Below are 14,319 nucleotides of genomic sequence, written 5' to 3'. Positions count from 1 at the left end.
AATGGCATTTAGCAAACAGATATGTTCGAACATTTGCCATCGTCCATGGTAATGTTGTATATCAGCGGATTTTTTTTCACTCCAGTGGATATATATACTGTAAAAAAAAAAAAAAAAGCGGTAGCAACATTTTAGGTTTTACGGATTCAACTTAAATTTGATTACCTGATATTTCAAATAACCTGTTAAATACCATTCTAATAAAAATCTGTTTTGAACCTACTGTATACTGTGGTAAAGAAAAAGCCACATGATGAATCACAGTAGCTTTTCAACAAGATCAGGTAAATAATATAGTAGCACGGTGACACACACACACACACACACACACACACACACACACACACACACACACACACACACACACACACACACACACACACACACACACACACACAAACAGCATCATGGTAACTTAAACATATGTAACATAAAGCCTTGATGTACATAACTGATAAGAAAAAAATTACAATAAGAAACCGTTATTTCAATAAAAAAACATAAAATGTGAAGTCACACAGGGAATTATGGGAATGACAATTTACGTTTTTTCATTGTAAATTATAAGATGTTCTTTTTCACTGCCAAAACTATACATTTAACAGTATTTTACTGTAAAATTACATTTACTGTAATGTCTTATTATACATTACACACACACACACACACACACACACATACACACACACACACACACACACACACACACACACGCATCAAAGCTAACACACATGGAATAAAAAATAACAACATAAATTTCTTTAAGGCTGTCATTAGTAAACACTGCTATTTGAGTTCTGCTAGCACAACCACTGGCTAAATCAGACGGAGGTCTCATAGTGGGTATCAATTACAATTGTCGGCATTCTGCCATGTGTCTTAGTATCGATAAAGCTATAAATACCACTTTAACCCTGAAATATGATATAATAGTCTCAGAAGTAGTCTGATGGTGCAATGATAGCCTGTCTGAAAGGACTAGGCAGCCTGACAAGATGATGATTAGATAAGAAGCCTCTAAACATAGAGAGTTCCCTTAAATTGATCAGACATCCTCTTTGTGTCACTTCTCTCCAGGTCTGAGCATATCAGAGTGCTTTCAACCATAAAACAGCAGGGCTAGTATGTAGGGAAACACCCCCTGAAATAAAAGTTTTGTGGATGATTTGCAACGACTCAAGGGTGATTAACCCTTATTTTACCTAAGTTAACCTAAGTTGCTTCAATTCAGTAAGAGTTCGTCTTGAAATATTAATAACAATATAAAAGTTTTCAGAGTTATACTAAAAAAACGGTATAAACTATCAATCAGACAACCATGTTTTTCAGTTGATCATGTTGATAATTTAGAGGCCTTAGAAATGTATGCATCAAATATGACACTGTCGGCTTAATTAATATTTTATTTTATCAACAAACAATGATATAATTTAGATTTTTTGGGGGGTGAACTAGAACTACTCCTATAAAAAGGGAATTATGCAGTGTTTTCAATATGAACATCAGTGTGTACATGAAAAGGCTTTGATTCCCCAGGCTGTTGTTCTCTAAAGAATGAGAATACACAGAATTCCTCCCACTGAAAATGCCACTATTCGTTATATCCATAAACTCCAATAACTTAACATACTCCTCACAAATAACACATGAAATAACACACCCTGCAGGAATCCATTAAACTGCTCACTCTGTTATAACAACTGCCATCGAAATGGAAACAATGAGGAAAAGAATGAGAATGACCAGTGTGATGTAAAATCTTAATTAAAGTCCAGTGTTGGCCATTTGATCCTATTATGGTTAGTAGCTGCCTTATTAATGAGGCGGCCTATATAAAGATGGAAAGTGCACACGAGTGGAAGAGTTGTACGTCAGGCTGAATGAGAATCAAACCTATGATGCAATGCAAAGAAAGAAGGAGTGAATCTCCAAATAGACCTCTGAAACAGAAGTCTTCCAACGCTGTCGTCATAGAAATGTTGATTTACAATCCCATTTCAGCTCACACAGGTCAAACACATTCTCACAGTGCTATGTTCATTTCTCTCAAGATCATAAGTTGACATTCACTGTGTGAGGTGCGTTCAATAGTGACCTCTGACCTCCTCATCCACATCAGCAGAAGATGTGACTCCTTTGACACACACCGGAGGGTGTCATTGTCTGACATCAGATGCTGCTATTACAGCAGATAATAGATGTGTGCTGTGTCCTAGAAGAGAAGGCTGACTGAATTCCAGCATCAGCGTCACTGTTCACTATACACACCATTTACAGGTTTGGGGTGGGTAAGATTTTCTAATGTTATCTTATGTTCACCAAAGCAGCATTTATTTGAATATATATATATATATATATATATATATATATATATATATATATATATATATATATATATATATATATATATATATATATATATATATATATATATATTATTGCGAAATACGACAATTTAAAATAATTGTTTTCAATTTTAATCCTGTGATGGCACATGGTCCTTTAGAAATCATTTTTAAATGCTGATTTGCTGCTCAAGAAACATTTCTTACTATCAATATTGAAAACAGTGTTGCGGCTTAATATTTTTGCTAAAATGTGATTCTTTTTTTTATGGATTCTTTGATGAATGGAAAGATGTGAATGAGAAATAATTTTTTTAACAGAAATATTTATTATTAATGTATTTTATTATGTAACATTATTATTGTCTGAATAAAGGTTCATTTCTTTTTTTTTTAAACTGACTTGTTTCAGATACGAAACCTTTACAAAATTCAAAATAAAATAATTATAGTAAATCAAAGACACTAACATAAAATAAAGATTATAAACGCTTCTTGTTTTTAAATAGATACCATATTGATTTATGATTTTAGGCACAAAATATGCTAATGGTATATGTTTAAATAAGAGAATGATACATTACAACTGAGTTTACTTGGAAAAGAAACCACAATGTGATTTTCTTACACTTTTTAATCCCTGTAATACATTAAAAAAACAACTGTACACACCTGTTGCATTCCTTAGTCCGATTGGTACCGGTGGAACAGAAGCTTATAAAACAGTCATAACTACACATTATTTTTTTTCTAACAAAACAACATCAAAAACACATCAACATTCCTCTGAAATGTTTTAGAAAATATTAATTTTACTTGCATAACCTTTTACTTTCAGATGAAAAATATAGATGACAAACAGCCTGAATGAAAAAACGAAATAATAAATGATAAAATAATGAGAATTAAAACGAAACAATGAGGTTTTGTATAAATCACAAAAGGACCTTGAAGCCTAGACTCATACTTCATTATGGAGTAATTCAGTATATATAATAAGCATTGATTTAATCTGGAAAAAGGCTTCTTCCTGTCCTTTTGCAGATGTGCTTCAGTCTCGTTCCATTAGCCGTAGTGTTAGTGGGATGGCTGACAGGGGAGCATGTCCGAAATGAAAATACAAGCGTGTCTTTGAGAATGACAGGCTCAGGGAGATGTTGGCGACTCGGGTGTCAGTTTGGATTTGCCATTGGTCTGACAGGGGTTTTGTAGCATCTGGAAGGGCCACAACAACATTGAGAGATCCAGTGTGGCATAAACCATTTCGAGTGGCTTCTAATAGGAGAGGCATTACGAGCTGAACCCATAATCCCTTCAGATCAGTGACAGGAAGAAAGTAAATGCAAGTAAAACTGTAGTATGCTGTTACTGTTATGAACCATGAGACATCACTTGAACATCACTGGATTTGAAATTAGTAGAAAATAGTTGAAATTATTAGGGCTACAAACTGACTAAAAGGGTCACAAATTGGACGAGAAAAAAAATCACAATAATCATTTAAAATCTAGTCACCATTTAATGAATCAGAGATGAAGTCACGGAGTTTTCACTGTTTGTATGAGTTTGTATGAGCCGCGATGCTCATGTTAAACTTAACATTTTATCATGTCATGTTAAACGAAAACATTTTATCGTTTCTACAGTTTAACATGAGCCGCGATGCCATTTTTTGTCATGTTTTTGCCAAAACAACAGAGCGCTTCACAACACAAGTGCTCGGGGTCATTTACGGCAATGATCTTTCGCCACTACGGTAATGATCTAGAGCCAAACGCGCTTCATTGAAGCCCTGTATAAAAATTTGCTATTTGTTCATCGGAACGTCGTCTCTTTGGTCGTGTGTCGGCCATATCAAACTTAAAGAGAATATTCTAACTTCCCTCTTCATGCTTCTCTCTCCCTCACACACCCCTTCATGTGTACGCGCACTAACCCCCCAAACCCCACTCCCACTCCCAGAATCCTTCCTTCTTGTCGGTTATTGGCTCGAACACTGTTTGTTATGTTTCGTGGTGCGGGTTGCCCCAGTTTGTTTTTGTTGCCGTTTGTGGAGCCTGTGGTGTCTACAGAGACCGTGTTTTTTTACAGTGTGATCAGGGGACAGGCAGCTAGCGGATAGTGAGGAGATGTTTGCTGTATATGACAAAAAAATGTTTGGCCTAAAAAACGTGTGACATCGCTTAGTGCACCTTTAACAACTGTAGCAGAAACACAGTGAGCAGCAAAATAGATAATTTTGTTAAAACACTGTAGAAAAAGTAGAACTGTAGACCTGTCATACAGCTGACTCCGACTGTTTGACTAAGCCAGGTTTGTGACATGTGGCGGCTTTTTTTCAAGACTCTTATATTTTATGACTATTTGGAGTGTTTATGGTTTTTTATTTTACAAAGTACTATGGTTGCTGTTGCCCCCATGGCAATGTATAACTGTTCCAAAAAAATGTTGTCCAGACCTCCACTGGGAGGAAATATAAAGACCGGACTTCTTGGAACTTTTATTGAATACCCCTGTCTAGATGTTCCTCTCTTTCTCTCAGACAGGAGTTAGAGCACTGTGCCTAAGTGTTAGCTATACTTAAATTATTAAAAGACATTGATACAGTTAAGTAGAGTGTGTGTTTTTTTTAAGCCAGAGGGACATTGTAGCTCATCTACTGACTGTGAAAAGCATGGCTCAGCAGTCTAACCGTCCCCCTGTATTGATGTTTGCTTTTATTGTGGCCCTTTACAATACGCTAGATGTTCCCTCTGGCTGTCAAAGTCTTTGTGTGCTGTGATGTGGGTTGAATAGACTAAGGTGCTATCACAGCTCTCTCTCTCTCTCTCTCTCTCTCTCTCTCTCTCTCTCTCTCTCTCTCTCTCTCTCTCTCTCTCTCTCTCTCTCTCTCTCTCTCTCTCTCTCTCTCTCTCTCTCACACACACACACACACACACACACACACACACACACACACACACTGTAAAGGAGCTTCAGCTCTTATTTTATTTTTACAGGACAGTAAATTATAATCCTGCTGCTTTACTGATGTGACACTTTATAGACTGCTGAAACTGTAAACGCACTCTCTTCAACCGCACAGAGAGACGAACACATTAAGAGGTAATTTAAATAATTAAATCATTTGAAATAATTAAATAATAAGTGTGTGAATAATAATATTAAATCATTTAAATAATTAAAGATTAATCGTTTGCTAATACTTAAATACAGTAAAGAATTATTTGAGACCTTCCCAGCATAAGAATGATTTCTGAAGGATCATGTGACCGATGATGAATGCAGACAACATTCAAATCTGAATAGAGTTTATTGCATAACACACAGGAAGTTAGCATGTGCGTCTCTGGATTACAGCACGTGACGGAGATACTGGCATGTGAATGGTAGGTCTTATATATAGCAGGTAGAGATGAGAAGTGGCTGGTGGACCAAATGTCACCACAAAAATGGTAATACCAGTAGATTTTGACCTTGTGGGCAAATGTTTTAGTCCCCATGAGGAAAACAGCTTACAATTCATACCACGTAAGTGATATTTTTTGAAAATCTGTGTGTGTGTGTGTGTGTGTGTGTGTGTGTGTGTGTGTGTGTGTGTGTGTGTGTGTGTGTGTGTGTGTGTGTGTGAATAACCTGCAGAAGGGACACTAATCCTGCTCTCATCTGCTGAGAGTCCAACACAAACAACACATCTAATTTGCTTAAAAGGCTGTTTACTACAGACTGGCAGCGTGTGTGCGTGTGTGCGTGCGTGCGTGCGTGCGTGCGTGTGTGTGTGTGTGTGTGTGTGCGTGTGTTAAGGTATTTGTTCTTTTTATTTTTGGTGTTTTGATAGTATATCTCTCTATATAATGTTAGAGAGAATAATAATAATAATAATAATAAAATAAAGTGTAGACATCGATCTGCGATAGACATCGGTTCCGCTCATCTTTGCTCGCTCCTTTGGAGGTATGAGTAAAACGGCTCTACATTTACCGACACTCATACAAAAGACCTGAACTGGAAGCAATGCGACCTGTTTTTCAGAATAGGAAAGCTTGTTGCACATAACCCCCATAGGATGCATTTATGGTCAGTAATTGGACATATCAGTTAGGAATATCCATCATCAGACTTGAGATGAGACACTCATGTCCGGTTAAGATTGGCTTCATTTTTGTTTGAGGTCCCAGAGACCCAAGTGCAATATTGTAAAACAATGATAGTAATTTTATAAACCTATTAAATTCCTTTCAAATGTGTTTAGTGTTGCTCTGGCTCAATCAAAACCCAGTAAACAACCCTTATTGAAGCTTCAACTCGGTCGTTTTACAAAGTAGGGGCTAGCTGTGAGGAGTTTACTGTAGCTACACAATAAAACATGACAGCTGGGGTTGCCAGAAAATATAATGGCAATTTGTCAGGTATTATAGGATGGCATATTGTTGCCAGTATATTCTAAAACTTAAAACCATATATTTCATTAAGTGATGATCATTGTACCGAAATCTGATTTTTACCTTAAAATATACTGATAACCACCATGTGAATGACATTTTATTGTTTTTCTCTGTAAATTATAAGGTCATTTATAGTTTTACTTGCAAAGCCTATACATTTGACAGTATTCTACAGTAATATTAGGCCTACATATATCAGTGTTTAGTCATTTAAAGTTATTCATCATATATGATACAGTAGTTAACCAATTAACAGGTTTTTTGTAGCACTTTTACAATTATTTTCTGAAAAATTATAAACATTTTGTAACACTGTATCTACAGTGTGTATAATCAGACAATCATAGTGTGTAAAAATGCATTGCATGTCTTACAGTTTTATGTCTGAGGTGTCTAATACTTTTCATAGAAGATGCTTGAAGCATGTTAACAAGTGGAAATTTTGTTAATTATCAGTTCTCATAAAAATAAGAAAAGTTGTTAAGTATCAGCATGAAGTTCACCCAAAACTTTTAATTCTGTCATCATTTACTCATCCCACACGATTTTTCGAAGAAGGTTGGTAACAAAACCACTTCGGTTCCCATTGACCATTATACTGTATATACAATGGAAGTCAATGGGAGCCAAAACATTCTTCATAATATCTTCTTTTGTGTTCCACACAAGAAAGAAAGTCATACATGTTTGGAACTTCACGAGGATGAGTAAATGATGACAGAATTTTCAATAAACAACAATCAATTTAAGTATGTTTTTTTGAGCTATTAAAAGGGTCGTAGGTTTTCTCACACTTCAAACATGCAGATTAAGTGAGACAGAAAAAAAACCCATAATAAAGATGCTAGCAGGGTGGCGTCTTCAGCATACATTGAATTGTCTAATCTCAGAATTGTCTCTCCTTTGAACCTCTTTGAGGTCCCAGGGCTCTGGCTAAGTCTGCCTGCACTGGGAGTCTGGGACCTAGAGGTTTGGACTTGAATCGAATCACAGTTCTGAGGGCAACTTGATTTGGGGAGAACATTGTTTGCAATATACACCAACATACCCTTCGGGTTTTTTACCTAACTTCAGATCACTTGGAATAAATCATTTCTAGACAGTCCCAGATGGGGCCTGTGCGCAGTGGTTTGTTCATCAAAAGTTTGAGGAGAGAAAACACTAGTGTTTTCAGTAAGGTTTGTAGTCGTTCTGAATAACAGATTTGCTCATGTATTTATTTGCATTATCCCGGCAAGCAAGGTAATCACGTCTGGACCTGTTTGATAGCAGAACTGAAAAACAGATTTACAGTCCACATACACGGCATAAGCTAGCTAATTATCTACCATATTTCATTTTGAAAAATCAAAAACACGAATTCAAGGCTATTCAAAAACTCATTTGTATAGTGCTGCATATGCTAATTACTCGAATCCGTTTTAAACCGGCATCTGGCAACACTGTAGCAGTTTGTGGGACAGTGATGATTTCAGAGCACGGTACTGAATAATTACCGTATACAAGTACAATGGTATTACATGGCACTCCATGGTAATTCAAAGAAAATGGTTGGTAACGTACAATTGCTACCTTAATGATTAATTTCTACTTTATTTCTACTGGTATTTGTTGATAATGAAGTACAGTTTTATTTTCTTAAAATTCTTATAAAAAATAACATTATTAGAAACACTATCAATAGTAGTAGTATTCAAAACTTAAAAGTATTAATGATAAACATCAATAAAATATATATTTTTATAAATATCAGTATTTATTTTATATCATTAATAATTGACTAAAGACCTGATCACATAAAGACGAATGACACAAAAAACAAATTTCCACATGCTATTCAGTAAAAAAAAAAAAGCTCGACTTGTAATACTGGCAAAAAAAAAACGACTTATCTGTTGCCAACACCAATAGCTCATATAATTTAATCACTCCAAGAAAAATTTAAATCAGCACAGCATCTTCATTCACCAGTAACACTACAGTTCCATTTTATCCCCATATAAAGCTATATATATAGAATATGGGTCAGTCCCAGTTCAACTATTATATCTAGACATCCATGTGTGTCTTCTACTCACACACATATAACAATTCCCTCTGAGCGAGTCCTCCTTTTGCGCTCTCAGCCACATCCGCCACCAATTAGCAGCAGCACAGATTCTACGGCAAAAAACATTCTCTCTTTTTGCTCCTTTACATCCAGCTCTCGTTCTGAGCATCCATGTCCATTATTCCCAAATGTTTACATGCCCCTTTAACCTCCGGAAACCGTCAGCACACTCCACTGCTCGCACCGAGGTTAAGTAGTTTGAGCAGCACAGGCCTGTTTGCTTCCGTACACGCACCTGTCTAACCAGGTGCTCTCCGAGTGTGAGCGCGCTGCTGTGCCAACCTCCCTAGACTGTTTACTGTACTTGTGTAATTCAGCATGACACTGAACGCTGTATTCCCATCACGATTGCTTATAGCGATGTTGTAAAGACATTATCCTCCCTTCATGTAAAGAACAAAGGGCAACATAATAGTCCAATAAGACATCGTCCCTGCACCCTCCTCTTTGGCGACATTGCATTCTTGCTTGTTATGACTGGAGAATTCTAGCTTTCTGGTATCACGTCGCTCACGCTCATTTTTGTTTATTTTTATAAATCACTACTATATCAATCTTGAATAAAGTGACACACATTTTGGACCGTCTTTGCTTGTTTGCAATGCAAGGGTTAATAAAGAACTGGATGTTTGAATGAGTACACTATTTTCTTTCCCAAAGAAACACTCTAAAGGCCATTTCAGACAGGACGTGGAATGCGATATGAAACCCATTTATTTCAATGGCTTGTGCCGCGCCCTAATATTTTGTAATATTTACAAATATGAAAGTGTTTTGAGACCATGTAGGGAGATTACTCTGTCTATTATGTCATTAAACATGCAAAATTACCAAAATGTAATATACTACTGTTTAGGTAATGCATTGTACTACAGGTGAAACTTGAAAAAAAATTATATCGTGCAAAAGTTCATTTATTTCAGTAATTCAACTTAAAAGGTGAAACTAATATATTATATCATTACATGCAAAGTGAGATATTTAAAGCTGTTATTTGTTATAATTTTGATGATTATGGCTAATAGCTTATGAAAACCTTTTCACAATATTCTAATTTTGAATTTGGGGTTTTCATAAGCTGTAAGCCATAATAATCAAAACTATAACAAATAAAGGCTTGAAATATCTCACTTTGCATGTAATGAGTTTACTGAAATAAATGAACTTTTGCACAATATTTAAAAAATTTGAGTTTCACCTGTATATGCTAAAAAATGCTACATCTTCCCTGTTTATTTATTAGAACGAGAGCGTTTTGTTGTGGTTGTACTACATGCTTGCAACATAACAGCTTTGTTGGATTTAACGGTAGCATTATAAGCAGCAGAGACTATCTGGCAACCCACTGATGAATGATATGAGTCAGATCTGCTCTGAGACCTTAGTGATCTAGACACAATCAAGACTCAAAACACTGAATAGTGTGTGACTCACAAAATTACATAGCAGGCCAGAGAGAATATTTGTACTGGATAAAGAAGATATAAGGGCCATAGATGTGTAAGATTTCTATTAAGTCACTTTACAATCATACTCATATAGTAGATAATGTATAAACATGACAATCACATACATCCTATATGAAGTGAAGCTTGACCTGCAATTTTAATTTTTCTATACGTGCTACTGTCAAAAACACGTCGGTAAACAAGCTTTCACCACACTGCCTTTTGTTCAACCTCAAAACACACACACAAACACTCACCTCAAAATCCAATCCATGTCTGCAGCTGTCATCCTTATGAAATAATTGCTGTGTATGAACACAGAGCAATGCCAGGAAGAAAGAGATAGAGAGAGCAAAGGCTATACAGCACACTGCCAAATTAACTCCATACAAAGACACTAAATCTAATCATTTCTGTTGCTTGCTAATTTAAACAATATTAATATTTAATGTAAAAGCAAGTGAACCTGGCATGCATAAAAGTCAAATGAAGCAGAGGAGAGACAAGCGAGAAGACAGTGAGATTAGAGCCCAGCTCTCTGCTGAATTCTGCTCAATAGTCTTTTAATCCGCACCTCCGTCATCTCACAGACAGACGGGCTTTAGCTGCCAGCAAAAAGTTCTGTGTGTAAATCCAACACAGGACCAGTGGCGAAGCGTCTGGGCATGCAGGGTATGCACGTGCAAATGGGCCCGGGCCAATTGGGGGCCCGGCCCGCCGCCCAATAGAACGAGGGAATGTATTAATTAATTCATGGCCACAATAAATATATATTTTTGTATGCATGTCATGTGCAGTAATTTCTCATTTCTATGTAATTTCTTGTGTGCATGTGTTATTTTTTGCATTGTATTTTTCAGAACTGTCACGCCCCTTACCATAACCGCATTAGATCCGGGAGGGCATTAGATCCAGGACCTTTTTTTATTTTTATTAACATTACCAGTAAATTACCGGTAATGTGCTCTGTGTGAACGCAGAATGAACATTACGGTATGATCACTTACCAGGTCAGAACGCGATGAAGTAAAAAGTCTACTTTGGGCCATTCATAAAGTTCTTATGAGATGACATGATTACTGTACGCTGTTTACAGTAAGCTTTTTTTTAAAGGGGTGAAACAATGCCCTTTTCACAAGATGTAAAATAATTATTTGATGTCCCCAGAGTGTGTATGTGAAGTTTTAGCTCAAAATACCCCACAGATATTTTTATATAGCATGTTAAAATGCAGACTTTATTTGTGGATGAGCAAAAACGCACCGTTTTTGTGTCTGTCCCTTTAAATGCAAGTGAGCTGCTGCTCGCACCACAGAGGGCGGAGCTTCAACAGCTTGTGTTCTTTTACCTCACACAGACATACACTGAAATTTAAAAAAACTTTTAGCCTTTTATGTTCAAACCGGAGTCAGACAATGATGGAGAGACTCAGGAAGAAGTGACAACATGTAGAATCCAACAGAACGGTTCATGGATATTTAGTTGATGAATTTATGTAGCTTATGTGTAGTTATCTTCTAGTCATTGATTAGCATATTCTGCTATAATCTATAAATCGTGTTCCCGGGGGCGTAGTTTATGTAAATTTTAGGGTTTGTGATGTCACTAACCCGGGAGGAAGCTTATGTAGTCTCTACCGGCCGTTTGTTGTAGTCCTTAAAAAGCAATTTCTTTGAAAGAAAATATTTCCCTTTGCTTTGAACTTTGAGCGTTGTAACTTTGCAGATGTTGTTTATGCTCAAACAGCAACATTACACACTAACTAAAGTTAGAAAAGTAAAATCATCGTCAACCACCCCTTTAATAGGTTTTCTATGTACTGTAGATATGCACAAGACGATCATCTTTGACCTTTGCGCCACGTCTCGCAGCTTTTTCACAAGTCGCACTCGAGACCTAGCCATCTTTTCCATCCATCAGCGTTGCATTTCTGCAGTTGTATACTATTAGGCGCATCTCATGTTTTAAAAAATGTTTACGCTAATTTCCCAGGATTGCTGTGTGAAAGGAGCTATTGATGTACCATACGCTACTAAGAATACGATTTTGTGTGAATGCATGAACATTCAAAGTTTATCCTTTTGCGTTCCATGGAAGAAAAAAAGTCATACAGGTTCGAAGCAACATAAGTACTTTTTTTTTTTTTGGTAACTATCCCTTTAAGATCCAAATGAATAGATTAACTGAATGGCCTTATTTAAACCACTTTGTGTCAAAACACTGAAGAGACTAAATAACAATTGAATCTGATGCTGATTTGAAACCTAAATGCATTGAGGGTCATTGAAAGCTGGTTGGTTTAGTAATTAATGTTATTCTGGGATGAGGTTTCCAGGGTCTGAGAGAGCCTTGACTGTAAATCACATCCTCCTGAGGAAGAGAGACGGACGGGGGGATGGGTGGGGTCGTCATAATAACGAGACTTCGAGAGCTCTCCTGCAGTAACAATCAACATGAAAAGCCAGACTCAAAGGCACTAGATAAATGGCACATAGAGATGCAAGCTTTTGTTTATGCATGTGTGTGCGATATCACAGTGTGCCTCTGTGCTCCATCAATACTCAGTACTCAAGTTCGTCCCCTGAGGATTCTCCATCACACAGCTTTCACACTGACTCATACATGCTGCTATTATTCCACTCGCTGCTGCACCAATATCTTCAAACCCAATGAAATATTAACTAAAGTTTTTCCTGTGGAAAAATAGCACTGGACAAAGCTATAAAACTGCAGCTTGGAAACGGTAGCAAAAGTACTTAAGAGCAGCGCTAATAAAAAATGCAAACACATTGTTAGCATAACTAGAAAAATAGGTTAATCAACATTTAAATATTGGAGAAAACCATTTCTTTTTAAAGTCATTGTTGCATTAAAGCAGTCAGCAACACCTTTTATGATGCCAAAGGCTGTGCGTCCAATCAAATTCTGTTGAACTTTGTTGCAAATGAATCTGTATTTGGTAGAAGCTAGGCAAACTGAGCAGATGACAAAATAGACAGGCTTCATTATACATTTATGCTTAGAGGATAAACACAGTTTATGCAAACTAGAGTGTTCTTCTGCTGAAAGCGGGAAAGAATCGGAATTCAAGAGGCACAATAATCAGCAAATAATAATGAAAATATTATTTTGCATATTGTAGGTCATGGTAATGTGATTCAATTTCAATGCTTAATTTTAAGGACACATTTGGTTAGTTAATATGGTTACTTAATATGACACCACCTTAAGTCCAGTGTAAAATCTGGAACCTGAACCCCAAAACAATTGCAAAGAATTGTTTATTTTTCTTTCTTTAAACTTATCACAAAGCCATTTATAATAATAATGAGGCATTGTAGCACTCCACCAAAATAAGCCAAGTCCAGTAAACAACTGCTATCTGAGATCCTGATCAACAGCTGCTCTGTTCCAGCATGCACATCTGTAAACAACCCATGCGGAGTCTGAAGCACTGCGGGTCAGAAAAAACATCAGCATTGAAAGAAAGAGAGATGCCACTTACAGGAATTTCTCTTGCTGCCACTGGCGGATCCTGGGGAAGCCATCCCAGAGCAATTTGGTCTGACCAGGAGTCTTATAGTGGGAGAGCCGGAGTGGGCAGGGGGTGTTGTTGTTTGTTTAGAGCACAAGCCACCTGCCACACATCCTGAACGTCTAGACGAGCAGCACTGGAGGGTTAGACACACACACACACACACACACACACACTTACGTACGCCCAGTGATGCTGTAGAGCAGTGCAGCGTACAGCGAGCGCTCGGCTGTCTGGTGGACTGAGAGGCAGAGCAGCATTGAGTAGTAGATAGGAATGTACCACTCAGCATCTCAGGAGGGGAACCGCTCAGAGAGAGAGAGAAAAAGAGACTGCGTTAATAGAGCATGGAAATCATGAACAGAAGAAGTAGATGAACACAGAAGATAAAAAAAGAAACAGTGAGAGTTCTTGAAGTACAGAAACAGAAAATAAT

At 36.9% G+C, this 14,319-nt stretch overlaps 1 protein-coding gene across 2 annotated transcripts in view; it reads right to left on the bottom strand.

Annotated features, from left to right (window-relative positions):
- Window positions 1–14,112, bottom strand: part of dtnbp1b (dystrobrevin binding protein 1b) — a 31,661-nt gene extending 17,549 nt beyond the window's left edge. Inside the window, exon 1 of one of the 2 annotated variants that reach the window (XM_079590985.1) lies at window positions 13,854–14,112. In XM_079590985.1, the coding sequence (XP_079447111.1) occupies window positions 13,854–13,896 (43 nt within the window). In that variant the 5' untranslated portion in view covers window positions 13,897–14,112. Of the gene's footprint in view, window positions 1–10,605; window positions 10,974–13,853 lie in introns of those variants that run through there. The other variant, XM_079590986.1, reaches the window with a different exon arrangement.
- Between the last annotated feature and the right edge of the window lie 207 nt (window positions 14,113–14,319).

Source organism: Phoxinus phoxinus (genome assembly GCF_949152265.1).
Source record: "Phoxinus phoxinus genome assembly, chromosome: 19".
Taxonomy (NCBI): Eukaryota; Metazoa; Chordata; class Actinopteri; order Cypriniformes; family Leuciscidae; genus Phoxinus; species Phoxinus phoxinus.
This window is presented reverse-complemented; position numbering and strand designations above follow the sequence as displayed.